General features: G+C 36.2%; 1 protein-coding gene across 9 annotated transcripts in view; it reads left to right on the forward strand.

Moving 5' to 3' along the window:
- TBCK (TBC1 domain containing kinase) overlaps positions 1-24,718 on the forward strand; it is a 228,105-nt gene that overhangs the window by 129,751 nt on the left and 73,636 nt on the right. For all 9 annotated transcript variants that reach the window (XM_045056031.1, XM_023252881.2, XM_023252880.2 and 6 more), the window contains 3 exons: positions 7,011-7,047; positions 8,346-8,507; positions 20,766-20,941. In XM_045056031.1, the coding sequence (XP_044911966.1) occupies positions 7,011-7,047; positions 8,346-8,507; positions 20,766-20,941 (375 nt within the window). The remainder of the gene's footprint in view (positions 1-7,010; positions 7,048-8,345; positions 8,508-20,765; positions 20,942-24,718) is intronic.

Below are 24,718 nucleotides of genomic sequence, written 5' to 3' on the forward strand. Positions count from 1 at the left end.
GATGCCCTCTTCAATGCCCATCGCCTACCCTCCCCTCCCTTCCACCCCCCATCAACCCTCAGTTTGTTCTCAGTTTTTTAGAGTCTCTTATGCTTTGGCTCTCTCTCCCACTCTAACCTCTTTTTTTTCTTTTTTTTTTTCCTTCCCCTCCCCCATGGGTTTCTGTTAAGTTTCTCAGGATCCACATAAGAGTGAAAACATATGGTATCTGTCTTTCTCTGTATGGCTTACTTCACTTAGCATAACACTCTCCAGTTCCATCCGCTTTGCTACAAAGGGCCGTATTTCATTCTTTGTCATTGCCAAGTAGTATTCCATTGTGTATGTAAACCACAATTTCTTTATCCGTTCATCAGTTGATGGACATTTAGGCTTTTTCCACAATTTGGCTATTGTTGAGAGTGCTGCTATGAACATTGGGGTACAAGTGGCCCTATGCATCAGTACTCCTGTATCCCTTGGGTCAATTCCTAGCAGTGCTACTGCTGGGTCATAGAGTAGACCTATTTTTAATTTTTTGAGGAACCTCCACACTGTTTTCCAGAGCGGCTGCACCAGTTTGCATTCACACCAACGGTGCAAGAGGGTTCCTGTTTCTCCACATCCTCGCCAGCATCTATAGTCTCCTGATTTGTTCATTTTGGCCACTCTGACTGGCATGGGGTGATATCTGAGTGTGGTTTTGATTTGTATTTCCCTGATGAGGAGCGACGTTGAGCATCTTTTCATGTGCCTGTTGGCCATCTGGATGTCTTCTATAGAGAAGTGTCTATTCATGTTTTCTGCCCATTTCTTCACTGGATTGTTTTTTGGGTGTGGAGTTTGGTGAGCTCTTTATAGATTTTGGATACTAGCCCTTTATCTGATAGGTCATTTGCAAATATCTTTTCCCATTCCGTTGGTTGCCTTTTAGTTTTGTTGATTGTTTCCTTTGCTGTGCAGAAGCTTTTTATCTTCAAGAGGTCCCAATAGTTCATTTTGCTTTTAATTCCCTTGCCTTTGGGGATGTGTCAAGAAATTGCTGCGGCTGAGGTCAGAGAGGGCTTTTCCTGCTTTCTCCTCTAGTGTTTTGATGGTTTCCTGTCTCACATTCAAGTCCTTTATCCATTTTGAGTTAATTTTTGTGAATGGTGTAAGAAAGTGGTCTAGTTTCAATCTTCTGCATGTTGCTGTCCAGTTCTCCCAGCACCATTTGTTAAAAAGACTGTCTTTTTTCCATTGGATATTCTTTCCTGCTTTGTCAAAGATTAGTTGGCCATACATTTGTGGGTCTAGTTCTGGGGTTTCTATTCTATTCCATTGGTCTATGTGTCTCTTTTTGTGCCAATACCATGCTGTCTTGATGATGACAGCTTTGTAGTAGAGGCTAAAGTCTGGGATTGTGATGCCTCCTGCTTTGGTTGTCTTCTTCAAAATTACTTTGGCTATTCGGGGCCTTTTGTGGTTCCATACAAATTTTAGGATTGCTTGTTCTAGTTTCGAGAAGAATGCTGGTGCAATTTTGATTGGGATTGCATTGAATGTGTAGATAGCTTTGGGTAGTATTGACATTTTAACAATATTTATTCTTCCAACCCATGAGCACGGAATATTTTTGCATTTCTTTATATCTTCTTCAATTTCCTTCATAAGCTTTCTATAGTTTTCAGGATACAGATCTTGTACATCTTTGGTTAGATTTATTCCTAGGTATTTTATGCTTCTTGGTGCAATTGTGAATGGGATCAGTTTCTTTATTTGTCTTTCTTTTGCTTCATTATTAGTGTATAAGAATGCAACTGATTTCTGTACATTGATTTTGTATCCTGCAACTTTGCTGAATTCATGTATCAGTTCTAGCAGACTTTTGGTGGAGTCTATCAGATTTTCCATGTATAATATCATGTCATCTGCAAAAAGTGAAAGCTTGACTTCATCTTTGCCCATTTTGATGCCTTTGATTTCCTTTTGTTGTCTGTTTGCTGATGCTAGCACTTCCAACACTATGTTATACAATAGCGGTGAGCATGGACATCCCTGTCGTGTTCCTGATCTCAGGGGGAAGGCTCTCAGTTTTTCCCCATTGAGGATGATATTTGCTGTGGGCTTTTCATAAATGGCTTTTATGATGTTTAAGTATGTTCCTCCTATCCTGACTTTCTCGAGGGCTTTTATTAAGAAAGCATGCTGAATTTTGTCAAATGCTTTTTCTGCATCGATTGACAGGATCGTATGGTTCTTTTCTTTTATTAATGTGATGTATCATGTTGATTCATTTGCGAATGTTGAACCAGCCCTGCATCCCAGGAATGAGCCCACTTGATCATGGTGAATAATTCTTTTTATACACTGTAGAATTTGATTTGTTAGTATCTTACTGAGAATTTTTGCATCCATATTCATCAGGATATTGGCCTGTAGTTCTCTTTTTTTTTTTTTACTAGGTCTCTGTCTGGTTTAGGAAGCAAAGTAATACTGGCTTCATAGAATGAGTCTGGAAGTTTTCCTTCCCTTACTATTTTTTGGAATAGCTTGAGAAGGATAGGTATTGTCTCTGCTTTAAATGTCTGGTAGAATTCCCCAGGGAGGCCATCTGGTCCTGGACTCTTATTTGTTGGGAGATTTTTAATAACTGATTCAATTTCTTTGCCAGTTATGGGTCTGTTCAAGTTTTCTATTTCCTCCTGTTTGAGTTTTGGAAGTGTGTGGGTGTTTAGGAATTTGTCCATTTCTTCCAGGTTGTCCAGTTTGTTGGCATACAATTTTTCATACTATTCCCTGATAACTGCTTGTATTTCTGAGGGATTGGTTGTAATAATTCCATTTCCATTCATGATTTTATCTACTTGGGTCATCTCCCTTTTCTTTTTGAGAAGCCTGACTAGAGGTTTATCAATTTTGTTTATTTTTTCAAAAAACCAACTCTTGGTTTCATTGATCTGCTCTACAGTTTTTTTAGACTGTATATTGTTTATATCTGCTCTGATCTTTATTATTTCTCTTCTTCTGCTGGGTTTGGGGTGTCTTTGCTGCTCTGCTTCTATTTCCTTTAGGTGTGCTGTTAGATTTTGTATTTGGGATTTTTCTTGTTTCTTGAGATAGGCCTGGATTGCAATGTATTTTCCTCTCAGGACTGCCTTTGCTGCATCCCAAAGCGTTTGGATTGTTGTATTTTCATTTTCGTTTGTTTCCATATATTTTTTTAATTTCTTCTCTAATTGCCTGGTTGACCCATTCTTTCTTTAGTAGGATGTTCTTTAACCTCCATGCTTTTGGAGGTTTTCCAGACTTTTTCCTGTGGTTGATTTCAAGCTTCATAGCATTGTGGTCTGAAAGTATGCATGGTATGATCTCAATTCTTGTATACTTATGAAGGGCTGTTTTGTGACCCATTATGTGATCTATCTTGGAGAAAGTTCCATGTGCACTTGAGAAGAAAATATATTCTGTTGCTTTGGGATGCAGAGTTCTAAATATATCTGTCAAGTCCATCTGATCCAATGTATCATTCAGGGCCCTTGTTTCTTTATTGACCGTGTGTCTAGATGATCTATCCATTTCTGTAAGTGGGGTGTTAAAGTCCCCTGCAATTACCATGTTCTTATCAATAAGGTTGCTTATGTTTGTGAGTAATTGTTTTATATATTTGGGGGCTCGTGTATTTGGCGCATAGACATTTATAATTGTTAGTTCTTGATGGATAGACCGTGTAATTATTATATAATGTCCTTCTTCATCTCTTGTTACAGCCTTTAATTTAAAGTCTAGTTTGTCTGATATAAGTATGGCTACTCCAGCTTTCTTTTGACTTCCAGTAGTATGATAGATAGTTCTCCATCCCCTCACTTTCAATCCTAAGGTGTCCTCAGGTAAAATGAGTCTCTTGTAGACAGCAAATAGATGGGTCTTGTTTTTTATATCCATTCTGATACCCTGTGTCTTTTGGTTGGCACATTTAGTCCATTTACATTCAGTGTTATTATAGAAAGATATGGGTTTAGAGTCATTATGATGTCCGTAGGTTTCATGCTTGTAGCGATGTCTCTGCTACTTTGTCTCACAGGATCCCCCTGAGGATCTCTTGTAGGGCTCGTTTATTGGTGACGAATTCCTTCAGTTTTTGTTTGTTTGGGAAGACCTTTAGCTCTCCTTCTATTCTAGATGACAGATTTGCTGGATAAAGGATTCTCGGCTGCATATTTTTTCTGTTCATCACATTGGAGATTTCCTGCCATTCCTTTCTGGCCTGCCAAGTTTCAGTAGATAGGTCTGTCACTAGTTTTATCGGTCTCCCTTTATACGTTAGAGCGTGTTTATCCTTAGCTGCTTTCAGAATTTTCTCTTTATCCTTGTATCTTGCCAGTTTCACTATGATATGCTGTGCAGAAGATGGATTCAAGTTACGTCTGAAGGGAGTTCTCTGTGCCTCTTGGATTTCAATGCCTTTTTCCTTCCCCAGATCAGGGAAGTTCTCATCTATGATTTGTTCAAGTACACCTTCAGCCCCTTTCTCTCTCTCTTCCTCCTCTGGAATACCAATTATGCGTAGATTATTTCTCTTTAGTGCATCACTTAGTTCTCTAATTTTCCCCTCATACTCCTGGATTTTTTATCTTTTTCTCAGCTTCTTCTTTTTCCATAATTTTATCTTCTAGTTCACCTATTCTCTCCTCTGCCTCTTCAATCCGAGCCATTGTCGTCTCCATTTTATTTTGCAGCTCATTAATAGCATTTTTTAGCTCCTCCTGGCTGTTCCTTAGTCCCTTGATCTCTGTAGCAATAGATTCTCTGCTGACCTTTATACTGTTTTCAAGCCCAGCGATTAGTTTTATGACTATTATTCTAAATTCACTTTCTGTTAGTGTTTAAATCGTTTTTGATCAGTTCGTTAGCTGTCGTTATTTCCTGGAGTTTCTTTTGAGGGGAATTCTTCCGTTTCGTCATTTTGGATAGTCCCTGGAGTGCCGCGGAACTGTGGGGCACTTCCCCTGCACTGTCTTGAATAACTTGCGTTGGTGGGCGTGGCCACAGTCAGACCTGATGTCTGCCCCCAGCCCACCGCTGGGGCCACAGTCAGACTGGTGTGTGCCTTCTCTTACCATCTCCTAGAGGGGGGATTCACTGTAGGGTGGCGTGGCCCGTCTGGGATACTTGCACATTGCCAGGCTTATAGCGCTAGGGATCTGGCATATTAGCTTGGGTGGATCAGCAAGGTGCACAGGGGCGGGAGGGGTAGGCTCAGCTCGCTTTTCCTTCGGAGGTCCACTTCGGGAGGGGCCTTGCGGCACCCAGAGGGAGTCAGACCCAGAGGGATGGATCTGCAGAAGCACAGCGTTGGGTGTTTGCGCGGTGCAAGCAAGTTCCCTGGCAGGAACTGGTTCCCTTTGGGATTTTGGCTGGGGGATGGGTGAGGGAGATGGCACTGGCGAGCGCCTTTGTTCCCTGCCAACCTGTACTCTGTCATCTGGGGCCCAACGACTCTCCCTCCCGTTGTCCTCCACCTCTCCCGCTCTCTGAGCAGATCTGTTAACTTACAGCCTTCCAGATGTTAAGTCCCGCTCGCTGTCAAACACACTCCGTCCGGCCCCTCTGCTTTTGCGCCAGAGTCGGGGGCTCTGCTTTGCCGGCGGGCTGCCCGTCCACCCTAGTTCCCTCCCACTAGTCGTGTAGCGCGCATCGCCTCTCCGCCCTTCCTACCCTCTTCCGTGGACCTCTCGTCTACGCTTGACTCCGGAGAATCCGTTCTGCTAGTCTTCTGGCGATTTTCTGGGTTATTTAGGCAGGTGTGGGTGGAATCTAAGTTATCCGCAGGTCGCGGTGAGCCCACCGTCCTCCTACGCCACCATCCTAGTGACTTTATTTTTAAACTTAAATTAGGCTAAGGAGTTCAGATTTTGTTATATTTTATTGTTTACTACAGCCCATACTCTTTACAGTGAAGTCACATACCTTTGTATTCCTCTTCAGTTTTTCCCTTTTATAATCTCGCTTGAAAGAAATCTGTGTCAGTGTATATAAATGATGATCTTGTGGAGAGCAATGGGCTTTATTTCACATACAATACTTAGACTTCAATGTAGTGTATAGTAATACTTAAGGTTCTTGACTGGTATTTTGATAGCATAAATACTCAGTGGTATGCTATGCAAAGACATATGCTACTCTATTCATAATTTCATAATTGATAGGTCCTAGATGAATATTTATTTAAACCCTATAGGTAGTATAGAAATCTTTGTCTAATGGTAGACTGCTTTGATGCAGAAAGTAAAATAAAATTAGAGCTTTTCAGATCTATATATTATTACTGATTTTCAATACTTGCTACTGACAAAGGAAATTTTACTCTACATTTAGAAATTAAGAATGATTTCTCACTTCCAAAATGTCAATAAATTCATTGAAAGTATATATACAAGTATGTGGGCATGTCTGTGTGTGTATTTTCATTCCTAGACAGTAAAATTAGGAAAATAAATTTGTCACTCGGTTAAAGAACTAATTTATTTTATTTTTAGATCTTACTACTTTTAGTCTGTTATGAAGCTTCCTGAAAATGGTAATAGAAAGTATATGCTTCACAATACTTTCTTATGAGACATTTTGGACATTTTTCAAAAACCATCTTATCAATTCTTTAAAATGCTAAGAGTAAATCCACACTGATAAAGACCATTAAAATCCCAAAAATATTTTTGTGCAACCTGAAAGTTCATCCTTGGAATTAGCATGCAAGTATTGTGTTTGGGTTAGTCAGAGTCTTGAGTATTTCCTTTGATGAAATGAAGACATTCTGTGTAATAATCCTTGGTGAAAGGGACATCTGTAGCATTTGTAGTAGATGATATTATTTAATAGAGTATTTGTGGTAATAATTATAATTATCAACATTTACTTTTATTTTAATCAATGGAGTAGACCAAAGTATAAAATATTTTTTACCATTCAGTTTAGTGGTAACCATTCTAATTATCTTTTATTTCCTCTTTATCTGTCCCCGGCATGGCACCCCTTTCCTCTTCTACCCATAGCTCTATGCCATCCCTTGGTTTCTCACCATGTTTACCCGTAAGTATAATTTTTCCTTTCCTTTTAATATTGTATTGACAAAAGGATAGCTCCTTTCTACCCCAGTATATTATAGCTATAGTCATATTAACTAGATTTAATTACATAACCATCCTTATATAATTCTAATGTAATAGAGTTGGGTAGAAAAAATTAAATTGTTTTCACTGCTGAGTATCAAAAAGTGTAATATAGGATGAGTGTTACATAGTGATGTTTAGGATGCCTACCTTACGTGCCATGACATTCATAAAATCTCTGCCTTCTGTTGAAAAAGAAATTAACATTATAATATTTACATAAAGATTTGGAAGGCAACTTTTACAACAAATGAGATTCAATTTTTAGAGATCCTCTAATACTTTTGTTATTTCCAAACCTAGAATTCCTCTAGAAATCAAAAAGTATGTGTATGTGATACTTTAATCAGTTACAGGTATGAATACAGTGGACATTCTGCTTAAATATGTACATATGATAAATGGAATAACCATATTTAAAGTAGATTATGCATTGGCCTGGAAAAATATGCACAGTATCATTAAATGTAAAAAAGAAAGTTGCAAAAAATAGAAAAAAATTTTTACGTGAACTTAATAAAGCTATTATTTAGAGTGAATAATAGAAATGTAACAATACTGAATCTAAAACAATACGAAATTTCATGTAAGTAAATAAGCTTGTGAGAATCATATAACAAGAAAATTCTATGAAGAAATATAATTAATGGAACAACTATACCAGGATTGATAAAGGTTAGAAAATGTCATCTATTTGACCAATCTGATTATTAATATTTAAAAATGCCTTAGGAAGCAATAAATATTATATACAATTTCATAAGTGTTTTGTGAAACCAAACCAAAAATAGTTTTTATAAACATTTTATAAAATTAAATAAGCATTTTATAAAAACACTTTGGTAGTGTTTGTTCTTAGTGGGTTTTTTTTTTAATGTTTTTTTTAATGTTTATTTATTTTTGAGAGAGACAGAGACAGAATGCGAGTGGGTTAGGGGCAGAGAGAGAGGGAAACACAGAATCCAAAGCAAGCTTCAGGCTCTGAGCTGTCAACACAGAGCCCGACTCAGGCCTCGAACTCACAAGCTGTGAGATCATGACCTGAGCTAAAGTTGGATGCTCAACCGACTGAGCCACCAATGCGCCCCAATATTTGTTCTTAGTTTTGACCATAAACCATTTGTAACATGTCTAGTAAAACAGCTTGTTATTGTTTTAATTTCTGTAATTTTGTCTTTTTATTTTATTTAATTGTATTCACATTTTGTTGTTTTATAGATGTATTTCCACTGCACAAAATTTTCCACCTCTGGGACACCTTACTCCTTGGGAACTCCTCTTTCCCATTCTGTATTGGAGTAGCAATCCTCCAGCAGCTTCGGGACCGGCTTTTGGCTAATGGCTTTAATGAGTGCATTCTTCTCTTCTCTGATTTACCAGGTATAGATATAAATAAATGGAATCCCTAAATGAAATTTAATTCTAAAATAATGAGAAGTCTTACAGCATTTTGCAAAAATAATCATCCAAACTTTCAGAATCTCTTCTTGAGCTTCAACTTCCTTCTCTGGATTCTCTCTCTCATGTAACCACATCTGCTCTTCCAGCACAGGTCCAAACCTGGGTCATATTAGATTGCTGTGGTTTAATTTTATGTCGGTGATGCTACCAAAAGGGTAAAAGAGCTGGGGGCAGTGACATATTTGCCTTTAATCTTAGGACACGCCTGTTAATCTTCAGCTGATAGAGAGTAAGTAAAGGCTACTTGTTTGAGAATCTGTGTTTACACAGAGATGTAATTCACATGGAACTTTGCTCTCCTATCTATAGCTCCTTAGTAACAATTTGACAGTTTGAGGAAAGGAAACACTGTCCCCTTTGGAGGGCAAATCACAAGCTATATATTATATTCACAAATGAGGAGTTTGTAAATCTAGGTGTTAAATTTGCTAAGTGTGGATGTAGGGAATATGACTATGGTCTAAACTTTGCTGCTGTGGCTGAAAAGATCAAAGTAATCTGGTCACCTAGGATATAGCAATCTGTGGAATTAAAAAATGAAACTGTATTTTTGCAGAAACCAAAATTTTTTCAAGTAGAAAAATTCTACTTTCTTCAAACAGCATTTCATTGGCTCCAACCCTTTTCTGAGTTTATTGTTGTTCTCCATATTTTCAGGCAGACACAAGTAACTGCTGATAAGAAACACATTTAGTTATCTAAGAGTTAAATTTGCTTAAAAAACAAATGAAGAACAAAAGAAAGGTACCTTAAGATTACATATTTATTAAGCACACTCAAGAGGAAAAAGAAACTGCTACTACCTACCCTGATTTTTATCTTTAGCTGATGATCTATATCTGGTACTTCACCATCTCTCTGTTGTTGCAAGTCTTCATCCTTTTGGGAAAATAATAACAATTTAAAATTTAATTTTTTTTTAATTTTTCCTTCCTTCTCTCCCCCAAATTGAAAGTACCACCATCATCTTTCTAACTTATCAAAGTTTAATTAAATTATTTTGTATATGAGGAAATAGTAGTTCACTTCTTATATTATTTGTTTCTGGGCGATAGATTCCTTTTGAAAATCGCACTACTTTTTTAATCTTTTGATGTGAAACGGTAACAAAGAAGCTAGTTTCACAAGCTAGGAATACTGTCTGTACCTTGCATATATTTTGCTCTCATTTCCAACTTGCCAAAGTAAACAGAAGATGATTGATTATGATTAAAAGAATTTTTTCTGGTCAGTTCTAAAAAAGAAAAAAAAATCACAAATGCTGATTGTGCATTTTGAAATCAAGCAAATTTAATGCCTTTCCAATTTCATACATAAATGTACCAGTTAAACACTTATGGAAGAATCTGTTGTCATATTGTATAGGCATGTTAATAGTAACTCTGGTTGTCCATGAAAATAAAATTATTATTTCTGAAATCAGAAAATAAGAATATGCTTGTTAGAACTGACTTATTAAAAAGGTAAACTCTGCCGGGGCACCTGGGTGGCTCAGATCATGACCTCATGGTCCGTGAGGTCTAGCCCCATGTCAGGCTCTGTGCTTACAGCTCAGATCCTGGAGCCTGCTTCGGATTCTGTGTCTCCCTCTCTCTCTGCCCCTCCTGACTGAGTCTCTCTCTCTCTCTCTCTCTCTCTCTCTCTCTCTCTCTCTCTCTCTCTCTCTCTCTCAGAAATAAACATTAAAAAAAATTGTTAAACTCTACCTACCTCTTAAAATAGGATGCATTCTACTGTTGTGAATTGCCTTGATCCTCAGTAGCATTATTCTAGTTCATCACTTGTTTGGCCACTATCTATAATTCCTGTTGGGGAAGAAAGAGGTTCTAATAAAAATATGACTTAAAAAAAAAAAAAAAAACAGGCTCCAGATGTAGGCTTTGTTCTAAAGTACACCTGTGTTTTACTTTCAATCGAAGGACACTTATTTGGGATGTCTTTCCTAAATCTAAAGAGATCTCTTTTTTCACCATGTTGAGCTTCATAACTAGTTGATGCTTGAAGGAACTGGAAATAATCATGGAAAGTCTTAAAATGTGAATCCAGATTAATATACACACAAACACACAGAATGTGCCTTTTCTAAGCAAAGTATTATGTGACATAAGTTTGGAACATATTTGAAAGAAGCTTTTTAAGACTACAGAAAAAAGATAGACAAGATAACTCTATATTTCACTTTAATTCTTGAGACAGACTTTGTAGATAAAGACAGGATAGGATTAAACATTGATTTGAACTTACTAAATACGTTATACTTTACTGAAATCCCTATCAACTGAGTTTAAAAGCATAAGCAAACAGCAAATTTAACTAAATTATTTGCTGAAGCTGATTGCTAAATTCACAGTTCAGAACATCTATTTGATAGTAATATGATGGAAATACTACTCAGTTGGTATCCTTGTGAACAAAATAAGCTTGAATTTTTTTAAGTTGTCCTTTCTAGTTTTTTTTTTTCTTTCAACAAAGAGACACCCACTAGTCTAGTTGTTAAGAGCATGGCATGTGGAACTGGTCACCTAAGTTTCAGATCCTGGCTCTGCAGTCACAGCTGTGTGATCTTAGGGTCATGACTTAACCTTCTTGTTTCCTTACCTCTGATTATATGAGAATGATAATAGTACCTACCTCATAGGGTTGTTGTGTTAAATAAACCAGTATATCTAAACAACTTAGAGCAGTGACTGGCATAGAGAAAATGCAATGTAAGTGATTATTATTATTAGTTTTGCCATTATCATTATTATGCTTGTTTTCACTTTCCATTCTACCATGACCTGCTTTCCTATTGATGGTATAAATGTAGCAATCACCCCATTTGGCTTTTTCTATAATTTTGTTTAATATGAACTTTATTGTCAAATTGGTTTCCATACAACACCCAGTGCTCATCCCAACAGGTGCCCTCCTCAATGCCCATCACCCACTTTCCCCTCCCTCCTACCCCCCATCAACCCTCAGTTTATTCTCAGTTTTTAAGAGTCTCTTATGGTTTGGCTCCCTCCCCCCTCTAACTTTTTTTTCCCTTCCCCCCTTCCATGGTTCTTGTACCCCAACGTTTATAGCAGCATTTTCAACAATAGCCAAATAATGGAAAGAGCCTAAATGTCCATAAACTGATGAATGGATAAAGAAACTGTGGTTTATATATACAATGCAATACTACTTGGCAATGAGAAAGAATGAAATATGGCCTTTTGTAGCAACGTGGATGGAACTGGAGAGTGTTATGCTAAGTGAAATAAGTCATACAGAGAAAGACAGATACCATAAATTAAAAAAAAAAATTTTAACATTTATTCACTTTTGAGAGAGAGAGAGAGAGACAGAGTACAAGCAGGGGAGGGGCAGAGGGAGAGAAAGACACAAAAGCCAAAGCAGGCTCCAGGCTCCGAGCTGTCAGCACAAAGCCCAACACAGGGCTCAAACCAATGAACTGTGAGATCATGACCTGAGCCGAAGTCAGATGCTTAACTGACTGAGCCACCCAGGCATCCCTTTATAAATTATTAAAGTAGATATCAGTCATATTGATTTCCTTGTTAGCTAAAACAATTGAGGAATTATCTAAGAAGTCAAGTAGGCCTTCTATGTTGAGTGTATATTATGACTAAGAAGAATATTTCTTTTCATTGCTCAGAGACAGTGTAATGTAGTAGATAGCACAGACTTTGCAGTCAATACAGATAAGGATTTAAGTCCTAGCTCTACCACTCACAACCTGTGTGAACAGGGAAACTTTCAGTGTAGTTCTGCTGCTAAAAAAGCTGTCTATGGATGAGATAGATGTGAGTTCATATCCCACTTCTGGCACATAGTAGCTGCGTGAATTTGGAAAAAAATTTAATCTCACTGAGAATTCTGTACATTAGGAAAGTTTCAGTAAAATGGGGATAATAATATCTGCTTTAGTATTATGATGAGCACTAAAGATAACATACATAATGCAGCTGCCACAAAATATGGTACTGATTATGCATACACAGTATGTATGACTTTTTTAAAGTACATGTAGTATTTAATATTTTATTTTATCTTTATTTTTATTTTATTTTAATCTTAGAGCAGGAGAGGGGGGCAGAGAGAGAGAATCTCAAGCAGTCTCCAGGCTCCAGGCTCAGTGAGGAGCCTGATGAGGGGCTCGATCCCATGACCCTGGGTTCATGATCTGAGCCAAAATCAAGAGTCAGACGCTCAACCAACTGAGCCTCCCAGGCACCCAGCTTTTAATATTTTAAAAATACATAAATAACTTGTAACATTCAATCTTTATAAGTTCCCTCTCCTTTCTTCCTCCTTTCCTTCACTTTATACTAACTCTTTAATTCTTGAAGAAAGAACACAGGAGAAAAGCATTATTATTTTTGCAAAAATTGTTCCCAAATTCTATTCCCTTGTAATATTTTTTAAATTTTTTTAAAGGAGTGTATGTTTTTTTCTTAACTTTATTTTATTTGAGACAGAGCGAGAGAACGAGAGAGAGACAGAGACAGAATCCCAAGCAGGCTCTGCACTGTCAGCACAGAGCCCCATATAGGGCTCACATCCACAAACTGTGAGATTATGACCCGAGCCGAAATCAAGAGTCAGACATTTAACTGACTGAGCCACCCAGGGGCCCTGATAAATTGTTATTAACTAAGGTCAGTAGTTTACATTAAGGTTCACCCTTTGTCTTGAAAAGTACTGTGGGTTTTGACAAGTGAGTAATGTCATATATTTACCATTACAGCATTATACAGAACAGTTTCACCACCCTAAACATCTCCTGTGCTGCAACTATACAGTCCTTCTCTCTACTCTTCTTACCCAACTCTCCCTTGGCACTCAGTGATTTTTTTACTGTCTTAAGACTTTTGTCTTTACCAGAATGCCATATAGTTGAAATCATAGAGTATGCAGGCTTTTCAGACTTTTTGCCCCATGTCTGCTTATGGCTTCATAGCCCATTTCTTTATATCACTAAATAGCATTCCAATTTTTTAGAGTCTGAAAGGTAGAAAAGAATATTTCTTAAAAGGCAATCTCTTTCTAAGTAGAAATCTACCAAGCGCAAAATAGAAATTTAACCTATATTTTAACTGAGTTTAAAACAAGATCCTGGACTAACTGGGATCTAAGACTTATGATTTTTAATATTTCAGTTGAAGTGCTAAAATTTTTCATGTGTTTTATATTATCCCTATTTTATGATTGAGGGGGGAAAAAAAAAACAGAAAAATGAGTTTGGCCAGAGCTATCCAACTTGTAAGTCATTGAATTGAAATTTAAACACAGATCATGCTGCCTCCCAGGTTAATGCTCTTTCCAGTATACCATTATTATTATTATACCACTTTCTAAGTAAATACTTTAAATGCCACTAGATCAAGAGCTAGACCAAGGGAGTGAGGCTTCAAGCCCACCATGTTCATCTCCTAAATTCATTCCCACCCCTTTTAAACCAGAACCTTTAAAGTTTGAGACCTTTCCAATTATGAATGACAAATTGTACATGTATGTTTATCCCTACTGCCTTGTGAAACATCACTAAAGCAAAACAGTAAGGGAATGAAAAAAGTATAATCCTAAATACAAAGAGAATGTAAGAAGCGCACTAGTAGACAAGAAACGGCAACAAATATTTAGAAGATAGAACACAATTACATCAATAATAACTCCCTTAATAAAAAGTAAAGAGAACTGAAACCTTCCTGCAAAGAGAATAATAGCAAGAAGCAAGCCAGTTCTTGGTGCAGAGCACCAAAGTCTCACGAATTGAAAGTGAATGAAAATGAGGCAGAAAAAAACAGAGGAATTAGTTCAATGTGCACGTAAGGAGTAGTTTCATTTCTCCCACCTCTGTCAGCCTTTGCACCCACCTTGCTAGCCACGTGTCTTCTCTGCCACCTAACAGAAGACGGTAAGATAGGGAAATGGCCAGATTTTGTGGGCCTGAAGCTTAAACAATGTGGAGAAATTTAAGAGGATATAAGTTACAGTACAAAATTAGACCATTAAAAAATATTGAGAACGAGCAAAGAGATCATGACAAATTACAAAAAGGAAAAATAACATAATACTTTAATTATTAAATGTCAGATACCTCTGTATTTTTTCCTCCTTTTTTGCTTCATACTCATTGATTATCTCTACACATGACAATAATTGTACTTATTTTCTATACAAACAAAATAATCAGTCTTTCCACTGGCAGTGTTGGTTGAAATTTGTTTTTTTATTATTGATAGTGGGAATGCATAAAACATGTGACTTAACACAGATAATACCCTCTGTTGTGGTGCTGCAGATTTCTTTCCTGTAAATACAGAAATGCTATTTTGTGAAATTCCTATTAAAAAAGAAAAAAAGTTAATGATGCACTTATAACTGTATATGTAACATTATCAAGCATATTCCTAAAAGGAGAGCATTTCTCTTTTGATCAGACATCAATGGGAACCAGATTCTCTGCTTACAGTTTTCCATTTTAATGTTTGGAAGGATGCTTAAGCCTGATGTTTGGCTGTGTATATTTCAACCATTTCTCCTACCCATAAACAACTGGTGCTGGGACACATAATTTTACATTATACCTCTGCTCTTATATAGTGGGTGATAAGAATATTCCAGGACATCATTTCTAGAGCAACTTTTCTATACTGTCAAACATAAACAAAGCCAGATCCTAGTTAAGTAATATACTCTTACAGTAGATAAGAGTCCAACATGAATTGAACTTCATTTTGTACAGAGGTAACTGAGCATTTTAAAGGAAGAATGAGAGAATAGGTGGGGAGGGTGGGTGAGTAGGGGGCTCAGAAGATTCAGGAAAATGAAAACTTACAGAAGTGTGAAAGAGGGCATTGGCCCATGTGAAACCCATCTAGGTTTGCTAATTGGCACTTACCAAAGGTAGGTTCCTACCTTCCCACAGAGGCTGGGAGACAAGTCTTTATAAGCCAAAGTTGAGGCATAGTCAAGAAAGGATGTAAATAATCCTGGCTAGAGTTTCATCCAGGAGAAAATCTTTTGTCAGGATGCCTGGATGGCTCATTCGGTTAAGCGTCCAACCAGCTTAGGTCATGATCTCACAATTTGTGAGTTCGAACCCCGTGTCAGGCTCTGTGCTGACAGCTCAGAGACTGGAGCCTGCTTCGGATTCTGTGTCTCCCTCTCTCTCTGCCTCTCCCCCACTTGCACTGTGTCTCTCTCTCTCTCTCAAAAATAAACATTAAAAAAATTATTTTGTCAATACCCTAAAGTGACTTCAAATCACAAAACCATATCCCATTAAATGAAACTAATTATGTAACTATTCCTGATTTAGCTTATTCTTAGTTATATCTCAAAGTGCCCCTAGCCACTCTAATGTTGCCTAACACAAAATGAAGTGTAATGGAGGGAAATTGGTGTAAAGACAGAAGTCTTCACTGTTTGTGACTTAAATATATTTACTTTTGCAAATAATACAAAAAACATATCCATGTGAACATTAAATTTGGAGGGGTATTCTTTGGAGTAATAGAATCAAAGTATCTTTCTTCTTTGTTTTTTTTATGTTTGTTTATTTTTGAAAGAGATAGTGTAGGATGGGGAGGGGCAGAGACAGAGGGGGACAGAGGATCCAAAGTAGGTTCCATGCTGTCAGCAGAGAGCCTGATGCAAGCCCAATGCAGGGTTCAAATCCACAAACCCTGGGATCATGACCAAAGCCAAAGTCCAATGCTTAACCAGACTGAGCCATGCAGGCACCCCTAGAATCAAAGTATCTTGAGACTCAGAGTCAATAGCATAGCAGAGAGCAGAAGTAAGGGAATATATGTAGTTAGAACCCCCACACTCCTCCATGGTCAATGCTGGCAAAGATTAGTTTAGACAGAGAATTATTCTCTGGAGAGATGGAACGTCCCCAGAGGGAGAAATACCTTATTTAGGCGTCTTCCAACAAATGACCGTGTCTCAAAGTTACTCAACAGTCAGTCTACCAGTCACCAAGACCTTTCCACATATACAAAACTTCCAATTTGATTTTCAGTACTATTCTTTTTAAATATGTAGTCATAAATCACCAAATCTCTATAGAAAACCTCTAACTAAAAGACACAAACCAGCAAACTGAATAAAAGAATATCCTAAGAAAGATAGTTATAAGAAGATATTGCAACTATGACAAATCAGTTTTTTTAAATAACAACAAAAAGATTTACTGGAAATTAAAAATGATGTGGAAATGCAAGTGAGCTTTCTAATAAAAGAGTTAGATGATAAAGCTTAGGAAATCTCTCAGAGAATAAAACAAAAATACAGATGGAAAGTAAGAAGAAAAGACAAAATTATTAGAAAACCAACTCAGGGTGTTCAAGATTTCTTTAATAAGAGAGAAGAAAGAACAGAAAGAAAGCATCACAGACCTCAAACAAGAACTTTCTCTGTAAGTGAAGGATTACAAAAGGACCATCAAATACCTAGCATAATGAAGTGACACACTTTTACATATATCATTTTGAATTTTTAGAACACCAAGAATCCTAGGGGCCCCTGGGTGGCGCTGTCGGTTAAGCGTCCGACTTCAGCCAGGTCACGATCTCGCGGTCCGTGGGTTCGAGCCCCGCATCAGGCTCTGGGCTGATGACTCAGAGCCTGGAGCCTGTTTCCGATTCTGTGTCTCCCTCTCTCTCTGCTCCTCTCCCGTTCATGCTCTGTCTCTCTCTGTCCCAAAAATGAATTAAAAACGTTGAAAAAAAAAATTTAGAACACCAAGAATCCTAAAAGTTTACAGAAAAGGAGAAAATCACATACAAATTATTTGAATTCAGAATCATATCAGACTTCTCAGAAGACAATGGAGCACTATTTTTCATAACTGAAGGAAAAAAATTCAACCCTAGAATGCTCTGCCTACTCCAACCAACAGTCAAGGACAGAATAAATATATTAAAAGATATATTTTTTAATAGCTTTCATAAAAGCTACTGGAAAATGAGTTCCACCAAAATGATGGAGTAAATCAAGAAAGAGTAAATAATGTCTTGCCCTTCAAATTAAAGATTAAATATAGAGGAGAGCCAAAGGGAATTAGATGATAGTAAAGAGAAATGCCAGGACAACAGCTGTTCACTAGATCTTGGAAGCCGCTCATAGCCACTAGAGCAAGAGAACAGAGGTCTTCAGGAGAGAGGTATTTTCCACCTCTTCTGGCCCAAATGAAATATGAGATGTGTTTTATTATTTTGGACATAGTTCAATCTTTCTGAGCGATATGATAGGACTGCATGAGGGCAAAGAAATCAGGATTTAGAGGAGTTATTTCTCTGAGTCACAAAGTTCCTCATGGAGCTTAGAATCAAACCTGGGAAACCATAACCCAGGGAACGTGCTTTATTCACAATGCATTATATTAAAATTACAATGCAAAATTAAAAAAAAAAAGTTGTGTCCCAGGAGAAGATAATATTACTTTTTAAGAATAGTTGCATATTTTGAGGTACAATTACAGAGTACTTTTTGCATAATATTTTGGTTATGATAAAGTGCTTTGGAGGGATTTTGAGATGGAGAGGTGACATGGGTTAAGTGAATGGAGAATGGGATATCTGCCAGTACTAATAATTGGAGTGGCATTAGGGTGGATGCCAGTAAATTCTCAGGATTCACTGTAAAATTTTTATAGTACTGGTAGGGTGTGTTTGAAGCAGATACAACTGACTTTTCCATTGCTAGTGATTTAATGACTGAATTACAACCCCTAATCTGGATCATTGACATAACTTGAAGCTCCTACTGGGCAACAGATGTGTCAGACTGATTCAAGCACCACTTATGCAAAATCTGTGGTCTGAAAAAAAATTTTTTTTGGCGATTAAATGGTATTAAATGGATCAAATTTTTTAAATGACAGGGTTTTCTCTCTTTATGTTTTTATCTTAAATATGTTATCTTAAATAAAATAAATAAATAAACATATCTAATATGTTTTTATCTTAAACATATTAACTGGAATTTTTCTAAAATGAATTCAGCATCTCTCTTCCTTCTTAAGTTGAGTAGAGAACCCATCCTGAACTTTGATTTTTATTCCAATTGGTATCTGTGTTCTTCTTATTGTGGAAGAAGTGTCAACTTGATCATGTTATAGGGTTTTTTTTTAATATATTTCACTGTATTTACCATTGCTCAAATAAATAGACCCATGTCTCAAAACATGCTTAACCGGTTTTTTTTAAATATATTTTATGTTAGGAAGAGCAAATGGGATGATGAAACCTGACCTCTTTGTGTAGCCATGGAAGTAACCAACTGTGAATCTGGTAAACATCACTAATAGCAGATAAAGGAATGCTTAATTGAGTAACTGGTCTTTCCCGGCCTGCTGTCCATACACCAAATCTAAATGAATTGAGAAATAAAAGATGCTTTATAACCCTTTAGAAACCTTGGACATTCTACTCATAATAGCACATTTACCATATTAAATCACTCAGTTTCCTTATGTCTTAGTTTCTTCATCTTCAATAGAAATGAGAGATTACAATAACTTTCTACAAGAATCATTGTAAGAATTAAATGTTTCTCATGTAATAGATTCTCACTAAGTATTCATTTCTCTTTTACTGCTCCAAGTGTTTTCCTCCCTACAAAAGTAGGCAATTGCAAATGTACCATCCACAGAATTGACTTAAGTGCATATGTCCTAGGTGCCTGGGTGGCTCAGTTAAGCATCCAGCTCTTGATTTCAGCTCAGTTCATGATCTCACAGTTGTGAGAGTGAGCCCTGCATCAGGCTCTGCACTGGGCATGGAGCCTGTTTAAGATTCATTCTCTCTCTCTCTGTCTCTCTCTCTCTCTCTCTCTCTCTCTCTCTTTCCTTCCCCCTTCCCCCCCACTGCTCCTCCCTCAGAGCACACATGCTTGCTCTCTCTCTCTCTCTCTCTGCCTCTAGTAAAAAAATTAATAAATAAAAAAAATAAAAATTTCCCAGTTTTAATTTGGGGAGGTAGAGGAAGCAGCAGAATAGATTTTTTTTTAAAAAGACATATGTTCTTCTTCCCTTATGTATAAGTTCCTTGCTTCAAAAAGAGAAATAGGGAACTTATCCCTTTGTAATTTAAAACATGAGGTATGGTTTTTTTCTCATTGCTTACCTAAGCTGTACTTGAACTTTTACAAAGAAAATGAGAATATCTGCCATTTACTAATGTTAGGAATATAGAAAGGGAAAAGCTACCCTATGCTAAACTCCTTGATTTTAGTCAACTTCTTGAATTTCTACTGCCTTTCTGTGGTCTGTCCACTTTCTCCAATTTTAGTATATGTACTGCCAAAGTGAGCACTGTCCACTTTCTCCATATGGGAACAGCTTACTCCACATCAGGAATATTGACCTCCTGAAGAACTATGATACCATCAAAACAAACAATAACTTGGAGTGTGATAACCTTCCTATTTTTATTAACTCTGTATCAAAGATGCATGAATTTCAGATTTGAGAAAGAAAAGAAAATCTTCTATGAAAATGTTTCCTTTTTTATCATTTTAACCAAGTGCATTTAATTTTTCTATATATGAAACTTCACTTATGCCTTTCTTCATTTAACTCAGAAAATTATTTTTAAAATTGAGAATTGATATTTTAATAAATTTTTTCCTGCTTATTTTATATCTCCTTTGATAGATGAAAATAAAACTTTTAGTATACTTCACTAGAAGTCCTGGTGATCTGAATCTTTTGCCTATCTGCTCCCTAATTGCAGCCTTCCCTTCTCCAACCTCTATTTTACTTTGAAAAATTGAGAATATTATTAGAGTGAATGAGGCAGATTCTTAAATAAGATGTGTTATATTCCATGATGTTTAAATAATGATAAATTGAAATATTACAACATATATACTGTATGTATGTATGTGTGTATATATGTCGATAATGCCAAATAAAACGCACATGAAATATATGAATATATTTACATGTATAAATGTATGTATATATGTATATATATAATAATGTAAAATACTGCTGCCATTCTAGTCATATATATGCTGATTAATATCTCCATTATAGTTTCACTCACATCTTTTCTAATTGGTTATCATTTTAGCCATATTGGATATATACATTTAGGAAAGATTGTGTTTTTTATATAAATGTAGCAATTCAAATTCTAAGCGTTTGGCTTTTTAAAAAAATTTTCTATCTAGAAATTGACATTGAACGCTGTGTGCGAGAATCAATCAACCTCTTTTGTTGGACTCCTAAAAGTGCTACTTACAGACAGCATGCTCAACCTCCAAAGCCAACTTCTGATAGCAGTGGAGTCAGAAGTTCAACACCTTTTTTCTCCACTGAGTGTCCAGATCCTCCGAAAACAGATTTGGTATGTATTTGCAAATTTAATTTACAAACTCTAAAGGAAGATGGATGTTAAAAATACAGTGTAGCATAATTATTGCTCATAATAATATTATCACTTATGTCCCTTTTACATATATATTCTCTTATGTATGATTGTACTTATGCAACTTTCAAAAAACCTTTGTGTGTATTTCGTTTTATAACTAAGATTAACATATTCCTTCAGGTAGAAAATTTCACATTTTTTCTGTATAATCACAGTGTCTCAACTTGTCATATACTAAAAGGATTACAGAAGCAAAAGGAAGAATTATAAAAATAGAGAAAGACAAAGTTCTTAATATATAAGAATAATAATATGTACTTATTAATTGCTGATTGACCAAAAAATATATACATATCATTTTGAAAAGCTATGCCAGTCAGCTCTTTCAACATTATTATTCTTTCTAAATACTTGGCTTTATAAATATAGTTGACTAAGCTTTCAGCTATAATAATTCATATATTTCAAACATTCCAATATTACAATATCTTAATTATTTCCATGAAATTAAATTTCAATTAATATGTATATAGGGTTTTTTAGATACCTTAATAAATTTAATAGGATAGGCTCTGACCTTTATAAAAGTAACATTTTAGTGATAAAACATTTTCAGTTTTCTTTCATATATGTTAAACAATAGATTTTGTCCCTAGATATTTTTAGAACTAGATATTTTTGTAAGAATTTGCGATTTTCACCTCTTTGCTCTTTCTGTGATTTTTCATGTTCCCAAAATATGAGGGAATCCATGTTTTCCCATTATCCCATTGTGACATAATTGTATTTATTAAAGATACTTATAAACATGATTCTGATTGTGTTTATACAAAGTTGAATACAAAGTAGTTTAAGTAATTACAGTTTCTGCTTCCAGAAATATAGATAATAAAGAGGAAAACATTTATATGAATACATGTATGAAAAATTATGGTAAGATACTTCAAAATATCTTAAGAGATAAAACTAGAATAAGAACCTACACTAGTAATAAATATTTGCATTACAGTTTTCCAAAAGTAGACTGAGCCTCCCGAAGAGAAATAAATTCTTGAACACTGGAAGTGTTCCAGCAGATACATTTGCTTTAAGTTTATGTATTTTGAGAGAAAGAGAAAGAAAGAGAAAATGTGAGTGGGGGAAGGGCAGAGAGAGAGAGAGAGAGAGAGCGAGAGAGAGTCCCAAGTAGGCTTCATGCTGACAGCCAAGAGCCCCATGCAGGGCTCAAACCCACAAACCACAAGATGATGACTTGAGCTGAAAGCAAGAGTTGGATGTGATGTTTAACCAGCTGTGCTGCCCAGGCTCCCCCCGGCAGATGATGTTAGCGCTAATAATGGATTTGGTACAAGAGCTCACTTATCACTAAGGGTGGTTCTACATGACCTGTAAGATTGCTTGAACTCTTAAATTTAGTGATTCTATATAAAAACTTGAACTTTTCTTCTTTTCAAATTGTAAAACATATCCTCTTCATATAAGAAAAACATTAATTCACATCTCCATACTAGAAAGATATCCTTTGTCAGATGAGCAGTTTTTAGGTAACTATAATGGCATTTAATGAAGGGGAAGGTGAGGAAGTATAGAAATTAATAAGATAACACTGAGCTGGGAATTGTAAAAATTAAGTAAAAATAAAGGTATAAGGGAATTACAATATCTGAATACGTGGTGTCACCTTAAAAATATACCAGAATTTTTAAATGTAGACACGTCATTTACTCCTCATAGGAACCTATAACAAAGTATGATTATCCCTGTTTCATAATAAGAGCATGAAACTAAACCCAGAAAGGGATTAATAGTTTATATAGCTAGTAAATACTAACACCAAAATTGAGCCCCCGTCATTAAGACAACATAGGATGTGTGTTTTTTTAATTGATTGAACTATAATTTGCACACCATAAATTTCACCCTTTTTAAGTGTAAAATTCAGTGGTTTTAGAATATTTACAAAAGTTGTGCAACTGTCACCACTGTATAATTTCAGAATAGTTTCATCACCCCCCCAAAAAAACTCTATATCCATTATGAGTCACTCTCATACTGACATGTGCCATCTTGCAAGTGCAGGTAGCATACTTTGTAGGGGAACAGTAAGGAGACTATGTATAGAATGTAATGAGTGAAGATGGGAGTGGAAAGTGATAAACTTAGAGACATATCAGTGGGTAAGATCTTGTACAATTCCAAAAACTGATTTTATGCCAAATGAGAGGCAAAGCTGTTCTAAGATTTTGAGCAGATTTGTGACATTATCTGACTTACGTGTGAAAGGATTATTTGGGCTACTGTATGGAAAAGAGACAATAGAAGGACAAAGGCAAAATGGAGACCCAGGAGAAAGTATGGTGATTTGTATCCAAAGGTCTAGCGGTGGAGGGGATGAGAAGTAATCAGATATATTTTGAACACAAGTCCAAGAGATTGTGCTGATTGATTATGAGACATAGATAGAGAGAGGAATCAAGGATAAATCCAGAATTTGGGGCCTAGACTAGAAGAATAGTGTTTTGATGTTTTCGTTTACTGATTAAGGAAGACTGTAGGAGAAGCAGGTTGAAAGGTAGAAATTAATTTTAACATATGGATTTAGAGATTGTTAGTTGATCATAATGAATGCATTATATTGTTTTTTTTTTTAATTTTTTTTTTCAACGTTTATTTATTTTTGGGACAGAGAGAGACAGAGCATGAACGGGGGAGGGGCAGAGAGAGAGGGAGACACAGAATCGGAAACAGGCTCCAGGCTCCGAGCCATCAGCCCAGAGCCCGACACAGGGCTCGAACTCACGGACCGCGAGATCATGACCTGGCTGAAGTCGTACGCTTAACCGACTGCGCCACCCAGGCGCCCCTGCATTATATTGTTTTATGCATAATATCTTTTATGCTATTATGTTTTGTAGTTGATTATTACCAGTATAATAGAAAGATTATTATTTATTTTAGATTCATTGGATAGTTAGCAAACTTGTTTGATTTATGTTTTTAATAGAATTTGTTTTTTAGACAGTTTTAGGTTTATAGCCAAATTGAGCAGTAAGTTCAGAGATTTCTCACGTGCTCCCTGCTCCCACACATGCGTATTCTCCCCATTATCAACATCCCCCACAGAGAGGTACATTTGTTACAACTGATAAACCTACCTTGACAATTATTATCACTCAAAGCCCATAGTTTATATTAGGGTTCATTCTTCGCCTTGTACACTCTATGGGTTTAAACAAAAGTATGATGGCGTGTATGCATCATTATGGTGTACAGAATAGTTCCACTGCCCTAAAAAATACACTGTGTTCCACCTATTCCTCCTGCCCTCTCTCTCAAACACTAGGAAAACACATCTTTTTACTGTTTCCATAGTTTTTTCTTCTCCAGAATGTCATAGGGTTAGAATCATACGGTATGTAGTCTTTTCAGATTGATTTCTTTCACTCGGTAATATGCATTTAAGTTTCTTCTGTGTCTTTTCATGTCTTGATAGCTCATTTTTTTAGTGCTGAATAATGGTTCATTTTCTGGAGTATCAGTTTTTTAACCATTCACCTCCTGAATAACATCTTAGTTCTTCTAAGTTTTAGCAAGTATACACAAAGCTTCGTGAACATCCATGAGCAATTTTTGTGTGGACAAAATGTTCAACTCCTTTGAGTAAATAAGTATTTTGGAATTGATTCTTTTTTTAAATCTAATAGATTGTGGATTCTCTTGGATGCTTATGAAGCTAATGTAATCATAATTTCT

The sequence above is a fragment of the Felis catus genome, chromosome B1 (assembly GCF_018350175.1).
Source record: "Felis catus isolate Fca126 chromosome B1, F.catus_Fca126_mat1.0, whole genome shotgun sequence".
Taxonomy (NCBI): Eukaryota; Metazoa; Chordata; class Mammalia; order Carnivora; family Felidae; genus Felis; species Felis catus.